Genomic DNA, 15,646 nt, shown 5'->3' with positions numbered 1-15,646 from the left:
TGATGACAAGAATGAGAAAGAAGCAGGGCTCTCACAGGCTGCTTGTGGGCGTGTAAAATGGTACAGTCACTTTGGAAAACAGTTTGGCAGTTTCTTACACTGTTAAACATACACCTACCATACGGCTCCATCATTCCACTCCCAGATATTTACCTAAGAGAAATAAAAGCATATGTCCACACAAAGACTTGCACACAAATGTTCATAACAGCTTTATTTGGAACAGCCAAAAGCTGGAAACAACCCAAATGTCCATTCAATGAACTACTACTCAGATTTGGAAAAAAAAAAAACAACAAACCCTCAATACATGCTACATTGATGAATCTCAAAATAACAACACTGCATGAAATAAGCCTGATAATATTAATTACAGTTTGCTTTAGAACTTTGTTCTTAAAGGTACAAGAAAACCAACTGGTGTCAATGTTAGCTCACAAACAATGTTGTATATACCAAGGAAAAGTACAAAGTGAAAATGAAGAATTTTAATTCAGTCAATAAAACCAAATTGACATAATTCTCAATAACAAATGAGAACACTCAGGAGTCAATCCTCAGGTGTCTGCAGGCTTTCTCTCTCCAGCACACTGTCCTGCTGTCCAGCAGCAGAGTCTTTGGGCTCGGAAATCTGAACCGAAGTCTCCAGTTGTTCTCCAAGCTCCTGGATCAGAGGCCCAGATGCTCTGGGAGCCCCAGGGGAGGCCAGTGGCTGTCCTCGACCATCATCAGACCCCAGGAAAGTGGTGCTTCTACACATCCCACCATCGTTAAGAAGCAGGGCCATGCTGCTTTCTTCAACAAAGGGACCGAGCAAGGAATGCCCTGTCTCAGATTCACCGCCTCCGGGCTCCTCCTGTTCCGAGTCTGACTCCTCCGTCTCAGGTGATGCACTGCCCTCTGATTCCTCTGAACCACTCGTCTCAGAGCTGGAGGGTGTCTGCTGCCTGGAAGTGGAATGGACTCCTGCTTTTGATGTGGTTTCTTCCTCCTGGACCAGAAATGCTGCTGCCTCCAGCTCCTCCAGTTCTAACCCCAGCTGGGCCTTGGTTAGGGATGCTTTCTTTAAGGCTTCTGCAAGAGCTGCCAACTTTTTGGACCTTGAAAACCATTTTAAGAACAATTATTAGGACTATTCATTAACTAGTCTGGGGATAACAGGGTCCACAGTTTAAAGAGATGACAAAATAAAGCTGGATCCATACTTCACATGGCACAGAGGATGAACCCCCAAACAGATCAAAGATACAAACAGAAAAAAGGAAACAAGTATTACAAGGAAATGAAGGAGATTTCCTTTATGACCCCAGAATGAGGAAGGCCTTCCTATGATCAAAATCTAGAAGCCACAAAAGAAAGGCTAAGACTGATAAATTCAACTAATAAAAATAAGACAATTTCTGAAGGGTAAAAAAGTAATAATAAGAAAAGTCAAAAGGCTAATGCAAAATTGAGAAAAGTATTTGTGATTTATATCATAAAACAAGGCCTAATTCCCCTAATAGAGTTCTTAAAAGGAGAGATAACAATCCATGAGGAAAATGGGCAAAAGATACAAGCAGACAATTCTCACAAAAAGAAATAGAAATAACTCTGAAAATATATGAAAAGATGTTCAACAACTTCAGTCAAATAAAAGAAATACAAATTAAAGTCATGCTGAGATATATTTTCATTTATCAGATTGGCAAAAATCCAAACATTTGGTAACACTGCCAGTAAGGCTGTGGACGAAAGGCGCTTTCATTCACTGCTGGTGATAGAGTAAACAGTTATAATCCCGGTGCAGGAGAACCTGGCAATAACTTTCAAAATTGAAAATGTACATACCCTTGACCCAGCAAAACCACATCTGGAAATTAAACACATATGCTACAGGACGCAGGTCCAAGGTAATATTTACTGCCGCATTGTTTCTAATACTCCAAAATAAGAAATACCCAAATGTCCACCAACATGGCACTGGTTAGATCAGTTATGGGACAGCCAAAGGAAGGAATAGTCAATGGTGACGTAATGTAGGAGGCTCTTCAGGGACTAAGCCAGATATATTGTTTAACAATGACAAAAGGCTTTCTATATGTATATGCTGCTTTCTATGTTAAACACACAAAAAAAGTAAAGAAGCAAAAACATTTGAAGTTGCTTGTACACTTAACCATGAACTCTGGAAAGCTACAGAAAACACTAATATTTATGTAGAGGGGGCACTGCAGGAGTTGGAAAGATGAAGGATGATAGTGAAAGGGAGACTTTTCATGCATATGGTTTATTTTTAAACTTATGGGAATGGAATATCTATTCAAAATTCCTAACTAAAAAAGAAAAGAAAAGCAGTATAAAAGAGCAACAGAGTGCTTTTTAACTGAAAACCATCTCATGCTATTTCAGAAGATATTTTTGCTAAACTTATAACATTACATGATAAACACTATACTGAACAGATAAACTTTTTCATTAACTCAGATGCATTTTAGTTGTTTTGTTTTTGAAACAATGTAAAGCATACTGCAGTTTTCCAAAAAAGATGTCTTTGCTGTTCTGTACAGGAAAATCTGGTGTGACAAGTGAAAAAAAGTAGCAGTGAGTAAAAACGGTAAGCGTGCTGACATGGCTTCTGTGTTTCTCTGGCTCCAAAGATTAAATGAGTTGCTCGAAACAAACTGAATGAGTTGAGTTCACAGGATAAATTCATTTGTCAAAGCGCAGTCCACCCCGTACTACTGGGGACTACAGGCTTCATTTCAATAGAGTGATGGATGGGGATTTTCATCTAAGTGCCTGGATATACCTGAGACCCCTTTGTCTCAAAATATTTAGCATAACAAAAGATTCCACAAGGACGCTTCCCCCACCCCCAGCCCAGGTCTGGAGAGTGTAATCAGGACCCAAAGCTCCACTGCAGTCAGTGTCCAAGGTTGGGTGGGACGAGGACAATGGCTGTCATGGATGTGCAACTTTCTCTTAAACGAGGAAAACCCTGTGTTTTGGTGCTGGAATTGCCGGAGCTTAGAAAGGAAAGATGGCCTGTGGTTGAAAGGAAAGCTTGGGTGAGATTCACTGGAGTTAGTAGATGATCTACCAAAGGGCTGTAACTCTGGGTAAGTTCTGGTGGGTTTGAGACATCTTTAAAAAGCACAGTGATACAATAAGATGTTTGCAATACAATCTACATCCATGTCCAAGATAATGTGGATGATATACATAATATATTTTGAAGGCTTGGGTACCGGTTGCCAAGGATCTGGTCAGAGCTAGTGTTCCAGTTTAAAACCTCCCTGCCGCAAGGCTCTGCCAGCCTAAGGACTAGTTCACTGTCATCTTTCTCACTAAAAAAAAGATCCTCTCTGGGTAATGACACACAGCCTTAAGAGATAAAGAGTCATGAACTTGGAAAAGAAGAGAATGCTTCTTATTAAATTATAATATCCAAAATAAAATTTTTTAATAAAAGCCTTTACACTTCAGTGACCACACATCTCACATTTTTAACAGACATAAACACTTTTGACAATATATGAAGGATGACGTTCCACAAACATTGTTGTAATTGCTCCTATGACAGACAATCCTGTGAATCAGCTTCATTTTCATCCCTACATGACAGATGGCAAAATAGAAGTTTGGAGGAATTGAGAGACCAGCTAAAGTTTGCCCCGCTGAGCAGGCAGGCGGGCAGTCAGGAGCGGAAGCCCACACCTCTGAGCTCTAGAGCTCTCTCTCCTCCACCACAGGGCCTCTCAGGAATACTTCTGAGGGCTCTGAAAAGGTTCCCATGATTTCTTCCCAATTTGATGCCACTCAACACCTTCCCAAGGAGCAAGTTCTCACTTGCATAAGGCCCAGAATTCTCCATAGAAACTGTGACGGGTCTCTTTTTAGCTCAGCAGTCTTAAAGTATACATCTAAGCTTTACCTACAAAGACTGCAGGATCTGAGGAAAAAATGTGATTATTAGTGAATACCACAGATATATGTACTCAAGCTAAAACTGTTTGGATCTTTATTATTGTCTACTATAAAAATATTACATCTATCACTTATAACTATATAAATTTGGAATTCTAAAGTTCCTCACCTGTAATTTTGGCTCTTTTCAGAAAGCATCCCTCACAATGCTGGGACTAAGAAGTGTTAACTCTAATAGGCAGGGAAGTGGCAAAGATGAGCCACGTGATCTTTGCCTGTTACCAGCTGAGGTAAATTCCTATCCAACAGAGAAAAGTTTGTTTCTCACTTTTAGCACAATATTATGTTTAAAATGATCCATTATATAATGTGTATTAAAAAATTGATCATATGTGGATTTTTTTTTTGTTCCTTACCACCCTGATTCATCTTTATTTCTTATTATCCCACTTTTACTACCTCAAGCTATCTAGTTTCTCAAATTTATATTAAACTTCTGATAGAAACTTAATAGAATAAGCACTTTGAACTCTCAAAGAATGCTAGGAAGAAAAAAAAAACTAATTAAAATTTCAAAATATCATTGGTATAGAATATGACCCAACTAATCTCAGGAATGAAAGTTGGGTTTGTTTCTGTTCAATTATTTGACACAGATAATTTAGCAGTCACTGTTCACAGAAAAGGACATTATTCCTTTGGAGAAAAAACTGAGCCATGAAAGAGTAGCCTTTTTGTTCTTCTCAAACATTGGCACAATTGGAGGTGGTTCTGTCTACCACTCCTTGTAAATTCTAGAATCTAACTGTAATGGCCTTTCCATTTCAGAAAGCACCTCATTTAACGCAGTTAGTGGCTTTTCACTGTCACACTCAAAACAGACCAGGCTAGGTCATGTCAAAAAGCCTTGTCAAATGACATTATTAGTTAGCCAGAGTGCTTGCAAAAACCAGGTACATGTGGATATACTCAACCGACACATATGTTGAGTTACTAGTTGTACTTAGAGAGTATATTTTACATCTAAGTGAAGAATACCTATCTCTTAAGATGTATTAATTATGGAGTGCAAAGATTCAGCATTTAAAAGACACATGATAGATCATACTAATGTCATATTTTAATAAAATTATACTCAATGCAGGTTTTTCTCAGATAATTTTTGGAAATGTAATCCTGCCATATTAACTTTAAAAAGAAGAAAAAAAAATCTTCCATTCTGTTTATATATGTGAAATAATTTCCTATTTGGAGAAATTTTTTTTTAATTAAAGACTGACAAGCTACAGTAAATCCAACTACCAATGAAGAGTAATAGTAACAGCTAAGGGTACATGCCTTTACTGTGGCTGAGCTGATATAAAATTTCCTCAATTATTTTATATTTGGTGACTGATTTTAGGGGGCAAAAAGGGAACTGTAACCTTATGAAACCGCCAAAACAAAGTGCAAAAGGAGCCCTGAAATGTAGGCAAAAGAAAACTGGGTATAAATAGAAAGCATACATCCTGTTTCTTGCTGTAGAATTTTGTCTCAAACTATCAATCAACTTTTCACCACTTCCTGCAATAGCAGGTCTACTATAAATCTCATAGTAACTGACTAGGTTTCATTTCCTCTGCCAAAACCTGCTAGCCTGCCAGCCATGACATACTGACACTAGAGCCAGCAACCGATAATGTAGGACAGGACTCCAGTGAGGCCACTCCAGACACATTTCATACTAGAAGATGAATACAGTGACTGGCTTTTAATTTCAAAGGACACATACACATACATACACACACACACACACACACACACACACACACACACTCAGACTCTTTCTGGGAACAAACCGTATATCAACATTCTTTTTAAAAGACAATGATGACAATGACATATAATCATAATTCCTTTCTACTGAAAAGAACCAGTTCCAAACTTCAAACCCCCCTGCCTAATATACATTTATGCAACCTGATCTAAATAAAAGGTAACGCATTAGCTTTAGGTAGAAGTTGCTGGTGAAACTCATCTCTGAACAGGCATGAAAGACAAATACCAGTTCATGCACAGATGAACATAGAACTAACTGCCTGCCTTGACTCTGTAAGAATGAAAAGCATTTCCAGCTCAGTCATTAGCAGAAACAACTGATCTTTTTGAACAAGAAAATACCAATTTAATGCAGAAAATACTGCAAGATAAGAGTTATTTAGGCCTCACTGAGTATGGGCCAATAAAATATTTTTTCATCCTATTTTCAACTTGACTTAATACCCTTCTCTGGGTCTGCATTATGAAAAACAATACCCAGTCCATGGGTCATTGGATCAATTTTCCCCAAAACTCCCTCTATTAGTTACTAGTAACCATCATAACAAACTACTACTGGCTGGCTTAAAACAACAGAAATTTATCCTCTCATAGTTCTAGAGGCCAGAAGTCCAAAATCAAGGTATCAGCAGGGTTGCTTCCTTCTGAGGGCTCTGAGGGGAGAATCTGTTCCATGCCTTTCTCATAGCTTCTGGTGTTGCCAGGAATCCTTGGCTTGTAGATACATCAACCTAAGCTCTGCTTCTGTCACCACCTGGCATTCTCTCTGTGTGTTTCTTCACAAGGCTGTCTTCCGTCTAGATGTGTCTCTTCTCCTAAGAATACCAGTTATACTGGATCAAGGGCTCACCCTACACCAATATGACCTTATCTTAACAATTAATTACACCTACAAGAACCCTATTTCCAAAGTCATGTTCTAGGGTTCTGTGAGAAGATATGAATTAAGGGGAGGCACTATCTAACGACACACTCTGTCTTCTAGCCTCTGCCTCACCCCCAATTCATGTCTGAATATATATGCAATATATATTCACTCATCTCAATACTCCCAAAGTCTCAATCCATTCCAACATCAATTCTAGGTCCAAACTTTCATCTAACTCTCATCTCGAACAGGTTTAGGTGGAACTCTGGGCATACTCTATCCTGGGGTAACATTTCTCTCTGTCCATAGATCTGTGACTAAAGAACAAGTTATCTGTTTCCAAACCACAACGGTTGTACAAGTGTAAAAAACAAAAATTTCCATTTCAGAAGGGAAAAAATGAAATGGATTAAAAAAAAGTTAACCAATCTAAAGCAAGTTCACAATGCAATAGGTCAAATTCCATTAGTTTTGAAGCCTGAGAATAATCCTCTGTGGCTTGATGCTCTGTCCTCTGGGCCCACCCACAAGGGTGGAAGCTCCACCTACTCTGGCCTCTGAATTCCTGGTTCTGCCTTCAGACCCATTCTCCCTTCATTTCCTCCCTTCTCTGCCCTTCTCAGTCCAGGCTGGTTGTTTCTCTGCTGCTATAACATTCTCAAAAACCTTGTCAGTCTTCTGTGAAAGTCAAGGGGATGCACACCATTAGACAAAAGAATTCTCCATATGTCCTTCCTGGATGAGCCCACCTCCATTCCTGACTTGTGCCAGATGGCTGAGTGGATCCAAAATTCACATGCTTAATCTCTTTAGCCAAAGGCCCATACCTGTGGCCCCAATTCCAGAGCACAGTTATGTGAACAGGTTCATGATGATGAGTGCATGCTCAGTCCTTTCTGACTCTTTGCAACCCTGTGGACTGTGGCCTGCCAGTCTCCTCTGTTCATGGCATTTTCTAGGCAAGAATACTGGAATGGGTTGCCATTTCCTCCTCCAGGGTATCTGACCCAGGGATCGAATCTGCATCGCCGGTGTCTCCTGCATTGCAGGCAGATTCTTTACCCACTGAGCACTGGGGAAGTGTGGACAGGCTGGAAAGTTTCCAAATCATCAAGTGCTGACCCCTTTATACTCAACAATTTCTACCTCAATTTCTCTTTGCCTTCTCTCATTCTACTCTAGTTAACAAGGAGAAACCAGGCTGCATCTTTAACACTGTGGAAATCTCTTCAGCTAAATACCCGAGTTCTACTCTCCACACTGAATGGCTGGCCGACACAACACAACCAAGTTCTCCACCTTTGTAACAAGAGTCACTGTTCCTCCAGTTTGCAGTAACAAGTTCTTTTCCATCTGAGATCTCACTAGAAGTACCTTTCACATTTCTGTTTCTAGCACCATTCTACAAGTGATGATATGTAAATTTTTTTCTAAGACTACAGAAGCTTTCTCTGTAGCTCTCCTCACTTCTTTCTAAACCTTGGCAAGATTCACCTTTAATGTCCATATTTCTACTGTTATCTCTTTAAGTAATCTAAGATTCTTCCATTATGCACACATTCCCAAACTCTTCCAGCCTCTACTGATGACCGAACTCTAAAGCCACTCCCACAATTTCAGGTATCAGTTACAGTAATACCCCATTCACGGTATGAAAATCTGTATTAATTTCCTAGGGCTGCCATAACAAACCATCACAATGTGGTGGCTTAAGACAACAGAAATTTATCCTTTTACAGTTCTAGAGGCTAGAAATTAAAAATCAAGGTGCTGACAGGGTTGATTCCTTCTGGGAGCTCCAGTGGAACAATCTGTTCCATGCTTTTCTCTTAGCCTCTGGTGTTGCCAGGAATCCTTGGTGTTCCTTGGCTTGTAGACACATCATTCTATGCTCTGTCACCACATGGCATTCTGTGTGTCTATTTCCTCACAAGGCTGTCTTCCTTCTGGGTGCATCTCTGTGACTCTTTTTCTCCTTATAAGGGTACAAGTCATATGGGATCAAAGGGCCATCCTACTCCAGCATGACCTCCTCTTAACACCTAACTACATCTGCAACAACCCTATTCCCAAATAAGGTCACCTTCTTAGGTTTGAGGAGGAAAGAGAGTGGAGATGCTCATTAATGGAAGATAATTAAGATGAAGAAAAAAGAACACTTAAAGTCGATCAACATAAAATAGAAGTCAAATTTAACAGTAAAAAGTGATTTTTAAAAGGTGAAGATTTCACCTTGAGACAAAATGACAAACTACAAAAATAAGTTTAGAAAATATTTAACAATATTCATACGTAGGTTATAATTACAACTAGGCACTAACTCTCAAAATAAACAAAGAATGAACCAAATATTAATTGTATTTGTAACTATTCCAAGAAAATTCTATTATAGTACTGTATGACACGTCAGGTTGTCTTTTAGAGCAGAATTGTAAGATAGTTTTTAGAAATAATCATGATGGCACCAGGAGTTCAAGGGCCTCTCAATCATGTGATACTCAAATCAATGCTTTAATAGTCAAAATGAAGACTTTCAACTACACCAGTACTGTAGAATTTTCTGCTTCAGTTGTTAATAATCCCACACATCCAAGCCTCACTGTCAGCAGTTCTATGTGTGGTTCAAATCCAGCTTCTATATTACTTCCTCTGCCTTTGTGAAATCCTTGTCCTTTTCCTCAATCTGCAGTTCATCTGTACTACATAATATCAACCATCATCAAGAGGTTAAAGAAAAAAAATACTGGCAGGATGAGTAGGGGAGATGCTAGGAAGGAGAGTGATATACTAGAATTGGGACTAAATTTATTAAATGATTTGATCAATAGTGTGTTATTTTTGTGTGCTATCACCAGTTCTGTTTGTAATTTTCTAGGTGTGGAAACTCTAAATTACAACTATTCAGAAAGAATGACCCCCTCACGATATATATGTGGTGTACTAGATATACAAACACCCTCCACACACACACACATTTTTAGAGCAAAGTAAAAGAGTTTATATTAAAAAAAATTGATATGGCAATTATACATACTTAAGTACAGTTAACAGTTAAATGAAGTACGTGAATGAAGGTTTATCCAAATCCAGAGAAGCTATCGTTTGCTTCATCACTGGCATCCACCTAAGAAGCAGACAGTGAGGATGACAAATAGATTAAGAAGGATGCAATGTCCATAGTTTGAGAGAAATGCACTGCATCCTGTCCTTGAAACCATTCTGCATTTATGCCAGACCGAATCAAACAGTAGACAGAAATGTTAAGTGTCATAAATTTGCCACATTTCCCTCTATGCCCCCCGCACCCCAGCAGAACTGTGTTAGGGAAATGTGCTTCATAGTAATCCCCAAAGCTAGAATTCAGAATCAATTTCAAAACTGGCCCCATGAAACTCTTGGAACTGTGCCAAGTCAAAAGGTCTCCCTTTCTACACCAGCAGTTGTGAAGTTCCAATCTGTGATCCACCTGCATCATGGGACAATCCAGTGGCTCCTTCTCGCCTCTCCACTTCCATTTAGGTCTTTACCTTCTCCCCGCTTCTTTTACCCCAACCCTAATCAGCTCATCTTGTTTATGCACATAAGAAAGATGCTTTAAATAATTTATGGTACAAGGCAGGAAATAAATATGTAATCTATCAGTGAACCCAAACAACTGGTTGAGTAAAACAAAGAACAACAACAACAAAAGACTTTTGCAGGGTAGAAAAGGATATGGGAAAATGGGGACTATAGGTCCAAGGTGGAAACACATCTCTTCCATCCATTTTTTTTCTCTAAAATTATTCCATGAAGCAAGACATTTGGGAGTATGTCAGACTTGTACAGTTCTGACAATATTTCTACCTTTCATCTATGTGAAAAGGGCAGACCATACTGTTCAACCACAGAGATGTAGTATTTTGACCTACTAACTGTTCAGATGACATGGCTATTTGGATTCCATTAAACTAAGTAGACGGAGAAGGCAATAGCACCCCACTCCAGTACTCTTGCCTGGAAAATCCCATGGGCGGAGGAGCCTGGTGGGCTGCAGTCCATGGTGTCGTGAAGAGTCGGACTCGACTGAGCGACTTCACTTTCACTTTTCACTTTCATGCGTTGGAGAAGGAAATGGCATCCCACTCCAGTGTTCTTGCCTGGAGAATCCCAGGGACAACGGAGCCTGGTGGGCTGCCGTCTATGGGGTCACACAGAGGGTCGGACACAACTGAAGTGACTTAGCAGCAGCAGCAGCAGCAAACTAAGTAGAGGTCAATAAACTAAAGGGAAGAAGGCACTAAGAAGGTGGTAGCAGAAGGAAGGTGTTCTGGTTGAAATGTACCCCCCACAAAGATATGTTCAAGTCCTCATCCCCAGAACCTGTCAGTATGACCTCAGTTGGGGAAATAGGGTATTTACAAACGTCATAAAGTTAAGATGAGGTCATACTGTATTAGGGTGAGCCCTAAATCCAATCACTTAGTAGGGACTGGTGTCCTTACAAGAAGATCATATAAAGACACAAGGACACACTAATGGTGTATAATGTCTATCCTCTTTGTGAATTATACTTTTTATTATTAAAAAAATTCATCTTTGTTTCATTTATAATAAATAAATTAAAAAAAAAAGACACAAGGATACAGAGAAGACCATTTGATAATGGTGGCAGAGACTGAAGTGCTGTGTCTACAAGCCAAGCAAGGAATGTCAAGCATGGCTGGTAGTTAGAAGCTACAGAGAGGCATGGGACAACTCTCTCTCAAGCCTGTAGAAAGAACCAACCCTGCTGAACCATTGACTTTAGACTTCTGGCCTCCAAAACTGTGAGGGAATAAATTTCTGCTATTTTAAGCTATCTAGTTTGCAGTCATTTGTTATCATAGCCCAAGGGAACTAATACAGAGGTGTATACAGGGATCAAGATCTTTAGAGCCAAAAAGAAATTAGAAGGCACCTCATACAAGTTCCTGATTTTACAAATGAAATAAATGATACCACCAAGAATATCAACAGCAGCAAGACACAGAAAAGTTTCCTTCACATAGTAAAATGCAGTGAATGATTAGTCTGTTTCTAGTTTCTGAGTCTAAAATGCTATGCTTTTACACTTCTACATTATGCTCATGATGTTCCCCTGTTTAAAACCTGCAATGCGTTCCCAGAACACTCAGGATAAAATCTAAACTTCCCCAGTGAAGACAAGGCCCCAGAAGCAGCCCTCTGGGCCTGTCTCCTCTCAGGGGGGCTGCCTGGCATTTGTTTCCGCGTCACTGTGCTCTGGAGCTCCACTCACCACCCTCTCTCTGTCCCAAGGACACAATGGTACGTTCTTTCTTCAAGGCCTTTGCAAATGCTCCCTCATTCTGGAACATTCTTCCCCCAAGTCTTCCTAGGCTGGCTCCTACTCATCCAGTTCTAAGCTGAACTGCCCCTCAGACAGTCTTGCAGAGTCTATTTAAAGCAATGCTTTCCAAGCTGTTTCATGCCCTGGGACACAGAAAACAGTCTCCGTCTGGCATGGCACAAAATAACTGTCCAGGCTGGCTCCCATACCACCTGCCATCCTGAAGGCTGAGGGGGCTATCATTTCCATTTCTCCTGAAAGCCACCAGTAGGGCCGTAGACCACCAGCTGGGATGCTCTGCCCCTTGTCCTCCAATTTCTTGCACACACAGTGAACTTGGCATTCTAAGACAGTCTTGAGGTCTACAGAAGCACAAGTTCTGGCTGCGTTTTCAAACATGTCCTTTTTGTCTCCACTTCCCCATCTTGAAAGCAGAAGGAAAATGACTGCTCCCAAACTTCCTAGCATCCTCTGAGGAAGAAAGACTGGGACAAGTGATTTAATGTGTTTATTTCTTTGTAAGTTTGTTCTCAATGCTAAGATTTTCCCTGGTTACAAAACACAAAGTTTGTGCACTGTGTTGTTTTCACAGTACTGAAACAAGAAAATACTCGAGTGCCGGAATGTTCACCACACACACGATGCAGCACACAGCTTTCCAAATTATGAAGGAAGTCAAGAAACTTTGAAAACTCAGAATATTTATCTGCTCGCAAGTATGCTGGTCAATGAAATGTTTTCTCCAATGTATACTGCAATGAATCAGTTAAAAAAGAACTATTCTGCTTTTTCTTAATGACAATCTCGTTCTACCAAATGAATGACAACCATGCACTGCCTGCTCCCTGGTGTGGGTTTTCTGGAATAACTAAATGTCTGACATATCACATAAGCTCTCTGCCTCTTCCCACACACTTTGAACCACAGTTAACATGTTCTCTAGAGAAAGTTGGGAACCTCTGCTTTCCAACATGATCAGACACAGTTACAGAACAGACCTCCTCACAAGGGCCAGTCACTATGCTAAGTGGCCACCTCCAAGGGCAGACCTGCAGCACCTTCCTGCACTCATTCTTACACAGAATGATTCCACAGAATGCCAACTGGCACAGCCTGCTGACATGATAAAGACAGCTCTATAACTTGTTTCCCTCTGTGGGGAAGCCAGACCCAGAGCTGCAGCATTTGTACTCAGCTTCTTCTTAGATATGATGCATTGGGTTTTCCTCAGTTGAGCAAACAGTTCAGTTCAGTCGCTCAGTCGTGTCTGACTCTTTGCAACCCCATGAACCGCAGCACGCCAGGCCTCCCTGTCCATCACCAACTCCCAAAGCTTACACAGACTCATGTCCATTGAGTCGGTGATGCCATCCAACCATCTCATCCTCTGTCGTCCCCTTCTCCTCCTGCCTTCAATCTTTCCCAGCATCAGAGTCAGGGTCTTTACAAATGCCATGAAGTCAAGATGAGCTCATAACGGGTATGGCCAAGAGATTCTGCTACAAGTGCCCCCAGAGAGACCTTTAAAAACTGATACTGAGTTAGCTGCTGCTGCTGCTGCTGAGTCGCTTCAGTCGTGTCCGACTCTGTGCGACCCCATAGACGGCAGCCCACCAGGCTCCCCTGTCCCTGGGATTCTCCAGGCAAGAACACTGGAGTGGGTTGCCATTTCCTTCTCCAGACTTCTCACCAAAATAACTCTGAATAGATGAAGCCACATGCAAAAGAGTACACACTGTATTATTTCAGTTATACTAAGTTCCAAAGCAGGCAAAGACCAATGGATGGTAACACAATGTGAGAAGGTACAAGGGACTTCTGAGTGGTTCTTGACTTGGGTGATACTTACACAGGTGTTTTAAAATTCATTATTTGTATATTTATCATCTGTACTTACTTAACAAACACAAGTTCCGGAAAAGAAGCCTGAGGCTTCTGAACATTTGTTCAGGTAAAGGGGGCAGAGCCAGAGAGAGAAGGGTACAGAAGGTCACAGGGATAGCTCTGGTTTCCTTGGGGCAAACAAGATTTCTAATACAACGCTACTCATCTCTAACTACTTTTTAAAAGGCCTGGCACGTTTTACCAAACACAAAGAGAATCTCAAAATATGCCTAGAGAAAGATCCATTAGTCATTTCTTTCAACAAGCATACTCTCCACAGAAAGCTGTTCTTTGCAGAAGTACACAGTTCACTGCAATGGAGGTGATTCCTATGATATTGGTTAAAGCACTGTCTGTGGGTCATTTCAAATACCATTTTTAAAGGCATCCACTCAGAGCCCCAATAGGACATTTGATCTACAGACCAACCTTAGTACTTTCTCAAGTAAGAATAAAATAAGAATGTGTATTATTTTTCTTTTTAATACTGTTTTCAAGCCTTCAGCCTTGATGGAAGGGAGTTTGGGGAAGAATGGATACATGTATATGTATGGCTGAGTCCCTCTGCTGTCCACCTGAAACAATCACAACACTGTAAATCAACTATACTCCAATACAAAATAAAACTTTTAATTAGAAAAATATTTCATCTTTCCCATTAAAACCCTAAAAACTAGCCACCAGGAATCTTTCTATCACTTGTATGAATATTTTCCACAAAGTGAGCAATTTTATCAAATTTGTGTAGTACAGACTGAAGCTTGCTTTCTAAAACATTTATTTATTTATTTGGCTGCACTGGGTCTTAGTTGTAGACATGGGATCTTTAGTTGCAGCATGCAAACTCTCAGTTGTGGCATGTGGGATCTTGCTCCCTGACTAGGGATCTAACCCAGGCCTCCTGCACTGGGAGTGAGAAGTCTTAGCCATTGAACCACCAGGGAGGTCCCCAGATAGTTTTGTTTTGTTTTTAAATGAGTAAAAAGCTTTATAAGTGTTAGCTGCTCAGTCATGTTTAACTCTTTGTGACCCCATGGACTATAGCCCGCCAGGCGCCTCTGTCCATGGAATTCTCTAGGTAAGAATACTGGAGTGGGTAGCCATTCTCTTCTTCAGGGGTTCTTTCTGACCCAGGGATTGAACCTGGGTCTCTCACACTGCAGGTAGATTCTTTACTGTCTGAGCCATAAGGGAAGCCCAAGGTTTGTAAGACTTCAGGCTATATTTTCAATTCCAATTAAAATTTATACAGGGATTTAAAAAAAAAAAAACTCTTCCCCTAGAGAAGGAGAAAAGACAACCAGATTCCATTTCCAGGTGCTTCATTATAATAATCTTCTTTATTATTACTAGTAGAAGAGAAGCAGATGGGAAAAACTTTTTTGGTAGACCTCTGATACTGGGGTTCTTTTGCTATGAATTTTTTTTTTAACAGAAGAGTATGTTTTACAACAACATCCGCTGTATCATCGAAAAAGCAAGAGAGTTCCAGAAAAACATCTATTTCTGCTTTATTGACTATGCCAAAGCCTTTGACTGTGTGGATCACAATCAACTGTGGAAAATTCTGAAAGAGATGGGAATACCAGACCACCTGACCTGCCTCTTGAGAAACCTGTATGCAGGTCAGGAAGCAACAGTTAGAACTGGACATGGAACAACAGACTGGTTCCAAATAGGAAAAGGAGTATGTCAAGGCTGTATATTGTCACCCTGCTTATTTAACTTATATGCAGAGTACATCATGAGAAACGCTGGGCTGGTGGAAGCACAAGCTGGGATAAAGATTGCCGGGAGAAATATCAATAACCTCAGATATGCAGATGACACCACCCTTA

The 15,646-nt window shown here is 40.4% G+C and overlaps 1 protein-coding gene across 1 annotated transcript in view; it reads right to left on the bottom strand.

Annotated features, from left to right (window-relative positions):
* Window positions 1–481: 481 nt before the first annotated feature.
* SHQ1 (SHQ1, H/ACA ribonucleoprotein assembly factor) overlaps window positions 482–15,646 on the bottom strand; it is a 100,930-nt gene continuing 85,765 nt past the window's right edge. Inside the window, exon 11 of the mRNA XM_006070145.4 lies at window positions 482–1,100. Within this exon, the coding sequence (XP_006070207.2) occupies window positions 551–1,100 (550 nt within the window). The 3' untranslated portion in view covers window positions 482–550. The remainder of the gene's footprint in view (window positions 1,101–15,646) is intronic.

The sequence above is a fragment of the Bubalus bubalis genome, chromosome 21 (assembly GCF_019923935.1).
Source record: "Bubalus bubalis isolate 160015118507 breed Murrah chromosome 21, NDDB_SH_1, whole genome shotgun sequence".
Taxonomy (NCBI): domain Eukaryota; kingdom Metazoa; phylum Chordata; class Mammalia; order Artiodactyla; family Bovidae; genus Bubalus; species Bubalus bubalis.
The sequence above is the reverse complement of the archived record's forward strand: the minus strand, read 5'-3'. Positions and strand labels throughout refer to the sequence as shown.